This window comes from Arctopsyche grandis, chromosome 7, assembly GCF_051622035.1.
Source record: "Arctopsyche grandis isolate Sample6627 chromosome 7, ASM5162203v2, whole genome shotgun sequence".
Lineage (NCBI taxonomy): Eukaryota > Metazoa > Arthropoda > Insecta > Trichoptera > Hydropsychidae > Arctopsyche > Arctopsyche grandis.
This window is the reverse complement of record NC_135361.1, coordinates 14,541,007-14,558,355: the sequence shown is the minus strand read 5'-3', so window position 1 is coordinate 14,558,355 and position 17,349 is coordinate 14,541,007. Positions and strand designations below refer to the sequence as shown.

The 17,349-nt window shown below is 32.7% G+C and overlaps 1 protein-coding gene across 1 annotated transcript in view; it reads right to left on the bottom strand.

Moving 5' to 3' along the window:
* Window positions 1–17,349, bottom strand: part of LOC143914068 (dopamine D2-like receptor) — a 281,762-nt gene that overhangs the window by 30,849 nt on the left and 233,564 nt on the right. Inside the window, exon 2 of the mRNA XM_077434158.1 lies at window positions 3,178–3,287. Within this exon, the coding sequence (XP_077290284.1) occupies window positions 3,178–3,287 (110 nt within the window). The remainder of the gene's footprint in view (window positions 1–3,177; window positions 3,288–17,349) is intronic.

The following is a 17,349-nucleotide window of genomic DNA, read 5'->3' as shown; positions in this document are numbered from 1 at the left end:
ATACATAACTGAGACTTCACCATAAAGTGAACTAAGACACGAGAAAAATCTCTCAACCATACCATTCATAAACAAGTGCAGATTTATATAGGAATGCTTTACATACTACTATATACATACATACATATCTTAATGTATAATAAATATTGCACGTATTACATTAGACAATAGGACAGTAGAAGTAGTTAGAAATTATTTATATCAAGGTCAAATCATTGACATATCCGGAAATAAACAGACGTATAAAATTTGGATGGAGTGCTTTTGGGCGAATTAACGCCGTTTTAAATCCAAAATGCCACTTTGCCTGAAGAAAAATCTTCGATCAATAAGTTTTGACAGTGATGACGAGTGGATTTGAAATTTGGACATTGAATGCCAAAATGCTAAAAAAACTCCAATGCACTCAAAGAAGCGCTGCATGCTGGGTATAAGATTTGAAACGGAATACGTCAGTGAGAAGTATGACAAGGGTAGTTGACGTAGTGGAGAAAGTGAAGAGATTGAAATAGCAATGGGTGGGTCAAGTAGCTATGTAGAAGAACGGGCGATAAGTGGACGAAAGAAGGGTTTGAATAGTACCTGAGATAATGTAAAGGGGTGCAAGGAAGACCACAGGGGAGATGGGTGGATGAAATCAGAAAAAAATGTGTGGAATAAGATGGATGATAGTTGCTCAAAACAAAGACGAGTGGAATTATGTTGGAGAGCCCTTCATCCAGCAGTGGATGGCAAATTTCTGTGAATAATGATGATAATATATCTACGAGTATTATGTATACATATAACACAATGAGTCATATTTAATGGACGGTTAATTTTATATCTCCAAATTTTTACTAATCAATACACAAATTCATTTGTTTATCTTCGAGCCCAAATTTTACACGAGCCCAATCTTAAATTAACATTTGTGCAAATATTTATAATGTCAAAATTCAATTAAAATAAATTAGAACATTTACAGATATGAGAAGCATTTACAATATAATCAAAATCTAGTTAGTACATACATACCTAGCTATAGACTCGTCTGAAGATGTTATAAGGGTTTTACTCTAAACCTCTTAACCTCTAAGCGAATGCTCTGTTGTCTGACCCGTGCTTGTCCTTTAATTGTAAACCTAATGTAGCTTAAGAATTTGGTTACTAAACTTTTGATTTTAATTTTAAGACTTTGAAGATTTCACGGTATGTGAAATGTTTGGTAATTGAAACTGTGAAGAATTCAGTTAGTGTGAAGTTAACACGTAACAACCATACTGACAGACAATAATCGTCGCGGCTTAGAAGCCACTCACTCCTATACTCTCCAAAACACTTGAGATTGTTTGATTCCTTAATGTTTCCCAAAAACGATTCAAAAGGGTGTCAGATCGTTAGCTTTAAGCGACAATTTAGCCACGGTATTCTAATAGCCGGGTGAAATTTTCAACATTTTTATTAAAATAGACGACACTTTTTAGAATTAAATATTCAAAGCAATTCTATCGCATATTCGTAAAAAAATTTAATTCAATTTACTTTTTTACGTTCTCAAATTAAATAACTTCCATGCATTTTTTTATTATTTTTGTTTCGTCTTTTTTTTTTCGAGCGAAATTCGTCGGTGAGGGAAAAACATGTCCTGGCATAATTGGATCATGCTTATTCATTTACATTAGGAAAAATATGTCAAAATTTCGGGATGGGTATGTTTAATCTGCTGAATGCTGAAAAGATTCCTTTGACTCAAAATAATCAAAAAGCCTCATAAAATAGGTCAATTGTACACATGTATAGGTAAAAAAAAAGCATTACATATATGGACAGTAAGTAATTAAATACGCAAATAAAATATTTTATAAATTAAATTAAATTGAATGCAATCCATGTCTTATAGAATTTATGTTACGATTTTTGGTTGTATACATACATACATATGTCTGGCACGTACACATGATTCAATTTACACCTTGTGCACGTTCTTAATTTTCCGATCTCCGAAATAAAGTAATATATATATATATATATATATATATATATCGGAAATTCCTAGCACCGCAATCCCGGTGCTGAAGAAAACTTCCGGGATTGGAAGCACTAATATATAGGTATATAAAACCAGTAGCGTAGTCTAGTGGTGAATGTTGAATTATCTCCTACTTGATGTTACGAGTTCGATTCCCGCTAAGTCTCGTTATTGGCCAGAACTTGATTTGTCAAGGTCGATCGTTTCTTATCAGAATTTGCCAATTTTTCTGATTTTCATTGAAACGATTCCTGTAAAATTGGCGTTTCCTTCCCAATTTTCTGTTCCGAACCTTTAGTTATTGTTATATCTTAGGTTTCACCATATTGCTCACCATAGATGTCTCTGTGGTTGTTTATCGAATATAAAAAAATCCGTATTGTTACATGAAAGTTATTCATCGTATTAATACGATATTTGAAATATCTGACGATAGATGTCAGATATTGTTTAGATTTACATGTATCTATGTAATAATTATGTGGACCAGGAAGGCGCATTTAGGGTTTGTAAAAATATTTATATGTTTATAATATGTTATGTATGTATATATATATATATATATATATATATATATATATATATATATATATATATATATATATATATATAATTTTCTTATTGGGAAATGGAAAGGGGACTTATATTTTGTGCAAATTACGATCCCGTCTTCATTTCTGTTTCATCTTTTCTAAAAACACTTTTTATCCCCACAATCGAATACGAGATACGAGATTTCTTCCGTTTAAACTCAGATTTCATCCTCTCGTCAATATATGTAATACGAGATAATACCCTCGCAAATTACAATACTAAACAATGTAAAGTACTACAAGATAAATTATTCAGCGCACGATATTAAAACGCTTGACATATACATATACATACATTAAAAATTTGATCTAAGCGACCGACGTCGATGTATTATATTATATATGATAGTACATTGAAAATTTACTCGTCCGACCTTTCGATGGATTATTGTGTGAAGCTCACGCATGAAAGGTTCGCATCTCATCAATAATTCATTAAAATGCGAATCGGAAACAATTATCGAACGTATAAAGCGGGTGCCTAGACGACGTCGGAGAGGATGAAGGGTATGGAAAATCGGTTAAATGACATTGTACCGACATTCGAAATAAGGGTAAGTTCATTGACGTTACCTGTCTATGGATATTGCGACCAGGTTGAATATACTGGATGTTGAACAGATCACGTCCATTGCTATGTAAAAGTCGCAAACGAACGGCGGCAGACCCCATGTTCCATTGAACTGCAACAAAAAAATTCAAATTGAATAATATAGTCAATAAACACATGTTAACATACCTAATAGATAATAAGAAGGCATTTTTTTTACGTACACTTGTTAGCTCAATTGTAGGTACTTACATAGTAAATTTAGCAAAGGCAATATTTTTTCACTTGGGATGAACATCGCCTTATAATCTACAAAAAACTCAAATTTAGCTCTTCTCCTATATTATATAATCTTATCATCTAACGGAAAATTTATTCGAGCCAGTACATTAAACCATAACCCGTTGACCTGTAACATTAGCATGTGAAAAATTAAGCGATTAAATTTTTTCCTTGTGTTTTAATTTCATGCTCATGTACGTGTGAATAGAAAGGTTGATCTATAACTTCAATGAGAGTTTCAAAATATAAAATTAATAATGTAATATTAAATAATTGACCCGTAGAATGTACATACATAATATTATAATCATTAATAAGGTCGATTTTCTATATACTTTTATCCTTCCTTTTTATGTACTTATTAGGGTTTCTTATTTTATATATTTTTTAATTCCTGGAATCCCGGGACATTTGATTAAAAAATATAACACAAAATTTAATTTTTTAATAAAATTAAACAGTATACCTATCTTTTACCTGAAAAAATGTAATAGTATAAATAAATTAATTTGAAATATCTTCTTAAGAACAGTAAAATATTTAAATGAGTTTTAATTGAAATGTTTTTTCTTGAATACGATATAAGAATTCATGGGACATGGGTTACCAGAAATTCCGCGAGTTCCCGGGAATTTTTGTCCCGGGTCGATCCGGACAGGAACCTTAGTACTAATATTTATAATACCAATGAACCAACTACACAGATTCGTTCAGCAACAGGCAGCTTTTGACAGCTTTTTGTCGCCGAGTCGAGTCCAAAGGTAATTGCAGAAAATGATCATAAATCTTTAATATCACGATTGTGAATCATAAGGAATTCAGCTAGAGAGAATCAATTATATTGAATGGAAATATCAGCTTTATAAAAATAAAGTATTTCAGGCATTTTAATTGAATATATTTTTGACATTTTCAAAACTAGATCGATTATTAGCCTCGTATTTACTCTATTCTATGTAGATTTCATTAAAAAATAAAGCTTTATATTATATATGTAACGTATTGATATTATATTACAAATGTTATCAACAAATCAAATCAGTAAAATGATATCACCAAATTCATCAAAAGCTTCGAAATGTGATTAAAATCACATTAATCATATTCATAGTTGCAACGAACATTCAACGTTTGCACACATTATAGCATTCGGAAAATGATAAATCCCCGATATAATAAATTATGCGCGTCAACTGCATTTGCATGGTGCATTTCCAGTTACAAGGGAAACATCACTCTTTGTACATTTTTTTTATTTATGTTATTTGCTCGTACCACAAAACATCGTTCGGTTAGCAACGACTTTGGCAAACAGAAATTGCAATGTTCACGGGCCATGCACGCGCCTTTAGACGTTACGAATGGCTACCCCTGCATCCAGAAAATCAGATTGCATTGTCTTATTTTATTTCAATGGGAATTGTATACATACACATTCAAATTAGAGTTTTTACATGTGGTTATTATAAAATCACAATCAAATTAGCGTGGAAATGGTACTACATATCGGACGAAAAGCATTCAACGACATACACATTATAGGAGTAGTTATTGATAGGCTCTATAATAAATAACTTTTTAGTACATCTTCACGGGAAATAGTAACGGTTTATATAGTCGTTTGAGCTTCTTATCGATTGAAGTTACAACCACAATGTCTCGGATATCATCTTCACTTTAAATGGCCCGTATAAATCTAAGACGACTTCGAAAGCGTATATTATTCTAACTAAACCCCATATTTTGTAATACATGAGAATCTATTATATGTAAACCACATATAATATATCAAAATATTTCATTTCAACATGAATATTTTCTATTATATATACATATGCATATATGTATGTATGTACATACGTAATAAAATATTTTTACACAACTTGATTAATTGAGAACATTTTTTCCAAAATCAGTTCGAATAGTCGTACGAATATTTTTGAATTTAATTATTTGTAACATTTATTTATTTGAAAAATAAATATGAACCATTTTTATTTTCATTTAGATAGAAGGAGAATATAAATGCCTTAAAATTGTTAATCAATCCGAAATCAAATCTTAAAATACTGTAAAGTAAAAACAAAACCATAAAACAGAATTCCAATATATTATTTTATTTCTAACAATGTCAATGAAAAGTAGAAGTCCAAGAATGGGGAGTGCAATTGGATAAAAAGCGTTGTAAAAGCTTAAAACTTTCCAGACTTTACGACTGTACCGTCTCATTTCGCTACAGTATCATCAGCTCGTCAAAGAAATCGCGCAAAAACAGTATTCCACCACCATCCTCGTTTCACCTGTTTAGTTTTATTCATCTGAAGACTTTTCTCATTTGTTATACAAGGACTTTATATAATACGTATATGGGTACCTGTGGACTGCAAGATATAACTATTAAGATACAATTATAGACACCGGTACAATTTAACCCTTGTGATACCATCGCGATGGAATCTAGATTAATGTGTATAATATTAGATGAACCCTTCGATGATGGTCCGTAGTGATGAGGTACATATTATATTATATATTATATACATATGTATGTATGTATCATACATACAATGCGGTTTGCCTTAACACTCTGCGCGCTCGGTCACGTTTAGTGCGCAGTTTCCTGACGTGACTCTGGGTCAAAGTCGTTTCCTTTAATTACCGGAAGCCACGGACGTGGCCAATTAACCTAATGCAGAAGCGAGAGCGAAGATTTTTAACCCCCGCTATGCGATAACCCTTTCTGTGTCGCCGATACCATAATGACAGGGTTTCCGCTCTGACGAATTAACGCGCTCGACGACAATATTCAGGATTCAATTCAACTGATTTTTGTTTAAAAATAATTACCACTAATTGGAAGGAATTTTTTCATAACGATTTTCTTTTTTATTTAATTGGATTCTAAATTCAAAAAGTACGAATATTATACACAATTAGCAGCAATACTTATTGTACAAACAGATTATTGCGTCAATGCGTTTATACCAGATTTTGTATACGTTCAAAAAATTATCTTAAAATGAGAGTGGAAAAGTAACTTTTCCCACTGTTTAATTGAGTTGTCGTCGCTTTGATGTGACACAAGATTTCGATGTAATTTTGAATTAGTTCGTTTATGATTAAACTCCTAAACTGTCGTAGACATTAGTTTACTTCAATGTTATATAATCTCCGTATGTCGGTAAAAGAGTGGAAGTAGTTCAAAATCAGATCACAAAATTTTGACGGACAGGAATTTAATGTCTTTAATTTAATTTAATGAAGAGTGAAACTAACAATAAAAATACCTATGCTTAACACTTGCTTTAACTGTGCTAAAAATCCGATAGACACTATGCTAGACTCCAAGCGTCCAGTTGAAAATGTGTGTTCGAGGTTAAAATAATGCAAAATCAGTGAGGTTAATTATTTCGTCGAGGTATTATTCGGATAACATCGATTAATAAGTGCAATAAATAAAAAAAAATGACATCTGAAGCAGAGCCATCATTCCAAGGCGGATATCATTCTCACACTGGCCGTTGATCGTGGCGCGTACTGAATTCCCCCTCATCTGTGAGGCACGTGTGTGTACAAGGGACTTCCCGCGAAAATAAGTATTCCTGTTGATAATGCTCAATGCTTTTATTTCGCAATGGCATAATTCAAATCATAAAGGTTTTGATGAGGAATATATAAACTATGAAGATCCTGCATTTAGTATAATTGGAGAAATAAAATAAATTATAAGTCTGGGTCACTAGCTATCCATCACAGTGAGGCAAGTGTTAACTTCAACTGCCGTTTTCTTTAATATCTTTTAGTTTTTTATTAAAAAAAAAGTGGCGGATTCCAAATACAATTTTTCGTATGGGTCAGTTCTATTTAACAAAGACGAATTGATATTTTTATATATCGTATTTGATTTATGTTAAATAAATGTACCTATTTTATCAATTTTGTAAGAAACCATTTGAGCAACGATGCAAATTCTGAATGGGCAAAAGCTTTATGGTTATTTTAATAGCATTATCCAAAGCTTTGAACAGACGTAATAAACATTAAACCATCGAGAAAATTGCGCTACAATTTTTCTTTTTTTTAAACATCAAATATAATTTTACAACTTTTGGGTACAACACAGGTACTGTGTAATATTCAACTCGTAATAGGCTAGTAGTGAAGTAAAAATATATATGAGAGATAATGATAGATATATATGAGAGATAAAGTTATAGGCGTTTAAACAATTAAAATATGACAAAACGAGTGGGGGGCGGAAAGTCAAACACGGAAAGGCTACAGGCTAGTGGCAAAGGGTTCCTGTCACCCTATCAAAAAATTTTGCATTCTTAAATGTGTTTATTACGATTATATTTCACCATCGAACTAGCGGGAGCAATTGAAATCTCTATCGGCGGCCAAACCTCGCAAAATGGCAGAGTTTCAAAGCGATCGGAAGAATGTAGAAATTTTGTCAGACCGATTGATGAAGTAAAGCTAATAAAAACTTGTAAATAATAAAAAAAGAAACACAATGAGTTCAGATTTCATAAATCTCATTCTACATATGTATATACCAGCAGTATAGCTTAATGGTAGCGTGTATATTTAGCACCAAGTGATCAGTGGGTTCGCTCCACCATACTGCTGGTTAGATTTGGGGGCATTTGTAACTCCAAATCGATCGTTTCTTATCAGAGTTTGCCAATTTCATCTGATCATTATTGAAACGGTTCCTCAAAATTGGCAAAAAAATTGTCTTTGACAAATCTTTTGTATTTATTGTGCGTATAATTTGTAAAACTTATGTACAAAATCCAAATCCACAGATGACTCAATGGATTAATTCTGTGATTAATTAATTAATTGTTATTTCATGTTCTTCAGCTTCTGGAAATACAGTGATTTATGTAATAATAAAATGTTGCATTGTTTATAATTAATTGTCCAGGAAGGCGCATTTGGGGTCTTCCTGTCAAGCTTTCCTGAATCACTTAATAAATAAACGTACATGTACATTTGTACATATATACAGTTGAGATCTCAAAACCCATTGTTGATATTGAGTAATGATTGTTCGTGCGTGCGTGCGTGCGTCGATTTAATTAATCGAAAGACAATAATCATGATCTGTCGATAGCACTCGCTTCGGAAAATTTCCTGTAAGTTTTCCAGAACATATGGCAGAAGTTGAGGAGGTGGAGCCGGGAGAGGCGTGTCTGAACTTGCCTCGGGGCCAAGTTTGACCACAGATTTGTAAACTCTCGAGTAATAATTTGGAACCGTGTTGTCGGCTCGACACGCTAATAGCAGCCACTAGACGTAACATATACTCGTACGAGCGCATACAATACGCAGTATACATATTCTTACATCATAATATACGCACAATATTATATGTAGGACGTTCAAATAGTTCCGGTAGAGTGGTTAATATTCGTACACTACGTAGTGCTATATTTACAATTAATTAATGCGAGCATAAACTTCTTGGCACTTGTTTTATCAGGTAGTGCTGCTCGTTATTTGCAAACATGAAATTGAAAAATTATATTCGTATTTAACCACACACTTATGTATATTTATCGAGACAACATATGTATATTTTATAATAAATCTTTATAATGATGAAATTGAGAGAAAATCGAACAAATAAATAGGACGTGTATATGTTATGGGCATATTTGTTAGGAATTTTCCAGGAACTTTATCGTCTGATACACTGAATTATCATCAAGTACATGTATGTAGATCAAATAAAGCGGTTAGTTTGATATTTCATTATGTCCCTGTGTATTTTTAAAGTACATCTGGATGGTTTCAGGTTCCATATGTCCCAATATTGTCCTGAACAGGCACCCGCGGCCGACATGCAAAGTCACTTACCGCTAGTATATATGTCCTTATACCGTTTCACGGGTCGTTAAGGGTGTTTGGGACATAATATACAAACGCATGGGTAATATAAAATTTTAAAATGGCTCTAGTGATGTCTTTGAAAATCAACGAGGGTGTAATTTGATAAGCGTGGACATACGCGTTGTGCCAAGGTTAGAATGTGAGAGAAAGTGGTTCAAATATATACATAGATTTATTTATGTAAGCTAGTAGTTAAAATAAAATATATGTTTTGTTAAAAATAATGGAGGAAAATATTTATGCTCTCTTAAACTATCTGAACTAATTGAAAGTGTAACTATTATACATATGTATATGTAACGGTGTTATGTGAAGCATTTCAGTAAAAAGTTTATATTGTTGCGTAAGGGTAGGTTCAGGATCTAAATGAAAAGCTAATATCACTTCACAGCATTTATTCAATGATTTGGGAGGTCCACGTGGAACCACCGGTCACTACAGAATATCTGATCTACCGTGTGTACCTCTTTATAAAGAACAAGTTACGCAGAACAGCTTCCCTGATCCTGTAGTGTATATATTGTCTAGGCACGTTAAGATCTACTCTGGCGAGTCTGTTGCTTACGCACAAACTCACCCAGGTATGTGAGAGCTTATTGAGTCCCGTAAGCCTAATCCGGGGTCTCTTTTAATCCGGAGAATTTTTGATTTATGAAATCTACTCCAGGTATAAAAAAAATGTTCATTTGTACTCCAAATTTACAATGAATTTTTTACAAATTTTTGCTGCATATTGATGAAGAAGAGTTGTAGAAAGTAAAACGAAAACTGTTATTTTAAATTCCTTTCCTAGTTTTTTAAAATATATCGTTATTTGCATGTGATGCAACTGATAAGCTTCGCTTTGCGCTGGGTGTATGTATGTAGGTTTACCTAAACGCAGAGTAAAAGTATAAATAAAAAATGCTCCAAAACTCTGTATTATGTACGAATTCGTGTTTACGTTTAAAGTTTTAGCGTTTACAATCGTACAAAGGACAACGGCGTACAAGGATAAAGAAGACGGAGCAAATAATTAAATAATGAGGAGGTTCGGCGAGGTTCTGGCGAGGTTCAGATATTAGAGGGTCTCTTGCTGTCCATAAATTAATATTCAAAACGACATAAATAGGGCTTAACAACCGACTTCGATTCATCTTAGAAACGAGACCCCGATGACGGTAAACGGCTACAGAAATCCACTTGAGCAAACTCTGTACAACTAACTGCTTGCGCCTTTAACGACTACTTCAAGTTCCGGCTCTCTTATTATAGGCGACCGCTCAAATCGTCCACTTTAGCCTCTGTTCAAATCTGCAATATACATATATGTACATATATATTACAATACAATGTACAATTATTATATGTTTGTACGTATATTATTCAAAAATCAGCAAATTCTATTTTCGAAAGCAATTCGCGAGATCTCTGCAAGTTCGGTATAATTTTATTTTCAAAAAATCATTTTATTTTCTCTTCTAATACAACGAAATTCTATGCACACTTCAATATTAACAGTGGATTATTTTTTTCTTTAGAAATATGAGAGTTAAAGAGTGGTAAGCTATTGAAATACAAGTTTTATTGAGTATTCGTTTAATTGCTCAGTTTATGAAGTGGCCGACCATTTTATTTGTTTTCCAATTTTCTCTTGTTTGAACTATTTTTCGATACTTCAACTTTTATCCGCGTAAAAAAATAAAATCCTCAATTTTTTCCACCACTGCTCGTTTTATTTGTGTTTGTGTGTTTTTTTATCGTGCAATTGGTGGAAAACTTTTTGATGTATTCATTTTAAAGCCCAGATGTACACGATAAAATAAAACAAAGAAAACTATTACTCAATGGAAGAAAATTTAAAAAATATTAAATATTATATTTAAAAGGTATTTAAATATTATATATATTTTTTATACAAGCTAAAAATTAAGCTTTAATAAATTGTGAGATTTACGCATTTTTGTAAGGTTTACTTAATATCAAGCTACACACATATGTATGTACATACTATGTACATATGTATGTATGCATCATAGCTCGGCGGTTGCGTTTATGCTAAGCACCAAGAGGTCACCAGGATCGATCCCATTATTTGACCTCGATTGAAAATAGTTTATTTTGAGTATAATATTTAATACTACTAGTCAGACTTGGATATTTGTGACTCCAAGTTGATCGTTTCCTATCAGAGTTTGCCAATTTTTACGGTTCCTCCATCAAATTGGCTAAGAACCATCCTACGCACTATATCATCACTATTTGAATATGATTTATGTACAAGTTTAAATCCATAGATGTCTCGTTTATTTTGAGTTTTTCAGCGATTTATGCAATAAAAAATGCTGCAATGTTTATAATTGGCGAGGAAGGCGCATTGGGGCTTACCTATTAGTCCTTCCTGGTATATATGTATGTATGTAAAATAAATGAATAATATGAATATCAATGTAGATTTTAACGATCCTCCCGGGAAAAATTTGTTTAAATTCAATTGTAATTTTCCAGTAAAAATATAACAGTTGAAACGACTAACCACCATTCTAATTACATACATAGAATAAAGCAATAGTGGTAAAGTGCAGAATATAAATAGAGGATGTGAAAAATGAGTTGATAAAGCGAATAAGTCACAGATTTCAAGTTATTTAGGTTAAGAGTCGCATTAGTTGGACGGCTTGTACACTTCTGTGAACATTATAAAAAGTCACGGACTTCATATCTGAAAATTTGATAAATTTAAAGTGATTCGAGCGTGGACGGCAATTGCTGATACGTCGAGAATGAGACCTAAAGTCTGCAAAAATGTCATCAGACCGGGTGTTATCAGCACTCGAGCATCTTCGTTCAAGCGTCAAGGGACGGAGAAAAAGAACACCTTTTCTATTGTGACGATTTCTAAGAGTCACTCAAACGCGAAACTTCGCCATTCGCACAGTTCACCCCCACACAATAAAAGTATTTATTCGGGTGGTGCTGGTCATCTTTTTTTTATTTAGCTTTTTTGTTCTCGTTCTCCTTTGGTCTCCTTACTCACTGAGCTCAAAGGGACGTTGTTCAGATAGCTGGTCTCTGAACGGAGGCTTTCATTCTTGTTAAAAATATACTTCAATTTATTTATAAAACGAGGATTCAAAAGATACGATTCGGATGAGGAGACTGCATCTCAAAAAGTGCATGAAAGACTTGAAGATTATTTTGAGATCGTTGACAAACATATATATGTATGTATGTATTTTCATATCTCTTTTTTTGGCACATTCTTAATATTTTAAATACAAGTGTTGTGCCCGTCGATTTCAACGGGTGGCTTCGGAAAGGAATTGATACACGAATTAAAATAAAGTTATATTTTATTATGTATAAATATAGTGTAAAGTACATAATTTATAGACGAGCGTATTAAAATTCTCCCCGTTCACCTACAGCAACATAATGAATGAATGTGTGTATGTGTGTGTATGTTTGTGTGTATCTGCGCATCTGACGCTGACGTCACCCGTTCCAAGTCAGTTGCTTAATATCAGTAGCACATGTCAGACGCTCCACACCCCCCACTTCTCAGCCACCCCGCTTCCCCGCGTCTCCTCGACGCGATTGGTTATCATGCCACTTCCCTATACATAACGTATACTCTTGGTATTCTAAAATTTGTTTTTTTTTTTGTAATTTCCATACTTGTCCACGCGTCTGCCACATATTATACATACATAGATACCTAAATACAACGCGTCCGTTTTTATATATCTACATATATTATATTACTACTTGGAGAATCAATGTATGTATGTTCTTTAATTAATTTATATTTTACCATGATGACATTACGGGTTGCCCTTGAGCAACACCTATAGAATTAAAAATGTACACATAAAAACTTATAGATTATAAATTTGAAATCATATTCAAATAGTGTTGACAAATAAGTAAGTAGGATGGTTTTGCCAATTTGATGAGGAACCGTTTCAACAATAAAATTCGACAAATTGGCAAACTCTGATAGGAAGCGATCGACTTAGGAGTAACAAATATCCCAGTCTGATATTCATAAATGAATAAATTCTCTTCAATCTAGGTCAACTATGGGCTTGAATCTCTCGGTGGTTAGCATTAGCGAGCTATACTACTGACTTTGATACGTTGAGTAAAATACCTTAGATATTTAATTGATTTTATACCTTGAACTAATTTCAGGATGTAGACTACTTTAAACAAGTAAACTTAATACAATCAAAAAGTTTATATAGCTTCCGAGAACATTGAAGTTGACTAATGAAACTTTTGTCTTTAATTTAGAGTCAATCACTCTTTAGAGCAAAAATGCTATTTAATCATTTTATAAGAATAAAATAAAATAATCTTCCCAATGAGCTTACGGGCGTATTGTGAAGTCAGTGGCAAGTTCGCTTTAAATTGGCAAATCTTACCAATACTTTTGTGCGGCATTATAAAAGGTAAGAAGGAAATGAAATCGGATTATAAAGTTATTGTTGTGAAGTCTTATAGTCCTGCGGGATCAGGCAGCTTATCTTTCCATTATGTTAACTGCAGCCTCTTCTTCCATATCATACACAAAGTAAAGTAATGGACCCAAGGAGGAAAATTCAATTTACTTCCCAGCCGTACCATCGTTATCAATGAGCCATCGATTGTACAGGAGATAAAAGTGAATTACGTATATAAATATATTCCTAATTACGAGTGTATAGGCTTTAGTATACGAATGTGGCGAGCACAGCAAAATTAATCGTGTAAAATTTGCGATATGAGACTAGACTTGCAGATCGGCGAAAGCGAGTCGCTAATGAAACGGGTATCCACGTAGCAAAATTACATCTTGATGAATCGTGATTAGTGATCCAATTACTTCGGAGCAGTGCGGGGGAGAGATGGGCTCCCTGAAAAAAAATCGCTTCATCCCACGTAATCAAGGAACGGGTAAATTACTCTTTACGTCTCCGAGGTTAATTGTATGCTATGGGTTTTCGCTTATACGCGTGGAATTCGTGTGAAAATTGCTTTCGTTCCTGTAATTGTATTCCCGTTTTTTCCACGTCAAATTCAAACACCTAAAATTATTTGCACCATAACGTCTATCGATAATTACTATGTAATAGGAACCAAATTACGTACTCTTTCAGTTTATGGTCCAGTGGACCTAGTCGAATGAAGTGATTTTTCTTTCATTTCACTATGTATGATTCGTCTTGTTAAATATTTGATCCAAACCACGAGGACTATATTTGGACGTTATACATATGTATTTTTATATATCATATAATGTTTTGTGAGAAAATTAAACTTTGAAATTTATTAAATTTTAATCATCATTTACAGTCGTTTATATTTTTTCAACTGTATTAGAAATATGAACTAGAGTTATTTCTAATACAGTTACATATATCGTAGACGATGTGATTAAAACTTCTTCATTCAAATAGGACAAATATGTAGTAAAATATACATATAGCAGCGTGGCCTACTGGTTAGCATATAATGCTTTCGAACAAATTGGTCACGGGTTCGATTCCACTGGTTGCTGTTGGCCAGATATTGAATATATGACTCTATGTAGATTGGTTCCTACCAGATTTATATTCATTGAATCGTTATCTGTTCATTGAGAGTTATCTAGTCATTGAAACGGTCCCTAAAAAATTGTTTAGTATAATATGTATAGTACACTCGTCGTATTGATGCAATCTCTAAAAAACAAGTGTGCATGCTAGATAAAAAAAAAAAAAATATATATATATATATATATATATATATATATATATATATATATATATATATACATATATATGTGTATATAAGTATAAATATATTCTTAAGCAGCGTAAAAAGATAAAGAACTTGCAGGTCTTAATGATCATAATTCGTAATGAATAGAAGAAATAAAGATTTATCTACTTTCATCAATACCGAAAAGATGATCCCAATCAAATTTAATTGTATAAAGAATGCTTGATGTATGAATATTCAATCACCACAAAATGTATATATAAAATCGATCATAAAACTTTGAACTATAAAGAATGAATTAATTGGAGCGAATTCCGTTTTTATACCAACTGGGGACCATCCCACAAAGCACTATTGCAAATACACGAGTCATTAATCTCTCAGCGCACCTGGTCTTTGAGCTTATTTTCTATGGATTTTCCGGGATTTTCTCGCGGAATATCGTCGCCTCGTGCTTTTCACTTCGTCGTCGACGACAAATAGACTTATACGTGTTCGCTTTGAATAATTCATCAACACGCATTTGGGGAGAAAACGTTTCCAAATGTTAACCACACATTTGAAAAATAAGCCCGTATATAAAACGTTTTACAAATCAATAAACTCTAAACACGAAAGAGCACACCCACTCATCAGTACGTTTTGATCTGTTATAAATATATTTTCTCAGTGCTGATAAATCGTATTAAGTCTGATCACTCGTCGATAGTTCGCAGCGTCTATACGCAAGCTGCCACGTGGTGGTTATGGGGCTTATGGGGAGGGTGGGAGGGTGAACGGCGACCACCCTATTAAAGGTGATGGAACTTGTGTGTTCGAAACCGAGAATGCCTAAATATGTCGAAACCGCGTGCCCAATACGCGCCTAAGATGTTTTAGACCCGAGACGTGACGTTCATGGTTTTGAAATTTCTTGCAAATTTGACACGAAAATTGACGATTACTTAAGAAAAGAATCATCTTTTTATCTACGATTTTTTTAAATCGCGTCAAAATTGATGACAATTTTTTATATTTGAGACCAATTTGCTAATTTTAATTTCAATATTTATTTGAAAAATACTAATGTATGAAATTCATTATATGAGCCGTAATATTAGAAAGTGGCGCAAGTCCAATTTTCAGTTCCAAAAACACTATTTCGGTTTAACTTCACAAAATGTTCTCACTTCTTTTGATTCTTCGGAAAAGCAGAATAAACGTATTACAGGCCACTAGTATTTTTACTTACCTCTTATTAAGTTCACATGGTTTTCATGTTAGTGGTCATTTTTTATATCTCTTATCTCTTATCCGATCGTTTTCATAATTTGCCATATTGCTCATTTCGGTCATCAATATACGTTAATGTATCGTCTGCCATTACGTTGGAGATAAAATATCGTATACAATGCGTATCAAATATGCAGAATCTCGGATACGGTGACGTCTATGACGGTACGGCAAGCTACTATAATCTATCTTCAACCTTTTCGCCTTGATATGGCGATATCAGATTTTAATTGTTTTAACGCCTATAATTCACTCTATATTTTATAAAATTTGCTCTATATGTTCTCGTTATCTCTAATATTTAAATATTTATAGTTTTAGCTCTCATATGTATATATAAATTTCAAATTTGGCGTCTATCTTCATGTAATGTAATACACGATATATATTGATTTATGGCCAAATATGTCAGATCTGACATTTCACGGCTAAAAGTATATCTCTTCACAGAGTTTTATCTGCGAGATAAGTATTCAATAAGAAGTTATGTTGTATCTAAGTGTTAATATGATTTACAATAAGCTTACATACATTTAGTTTTTTACAATAAGCTTACATACATACATAACATACAATTATTAGTTCAACAGCTACCCATAACCTCAAATTTCATTGTTTATTTCTCCAAAACAAACTTTCTAACCAATACAAGCTTCATATATATACACAGATCAAACAGTAATAGTTTTATTTTTAGTTATCAGCTGATTTATTAAATATTGTTAAGCGCAAAACATTTAATTTAATGTTTTGCATAAGTAGACTTCTGCCACTATGTCAAATATTTAAAAATGTGTAAAATATTTATAAAATATATAAAATATTTAATATCAAATATATAAGATATTTAATTATTATGTATACATATTTGAACAAGTTTCAGTCCAATCTGTAGAGCAAGAGGTTAAAGAGATTATTTAATCTTGATGTTTATAAAAAAGGGGAGACCTATTGGAGGAGGTACCACTTCCAACTAGCCCAAAATTAAAAAAAATTACAACGATAATCGTTTATGT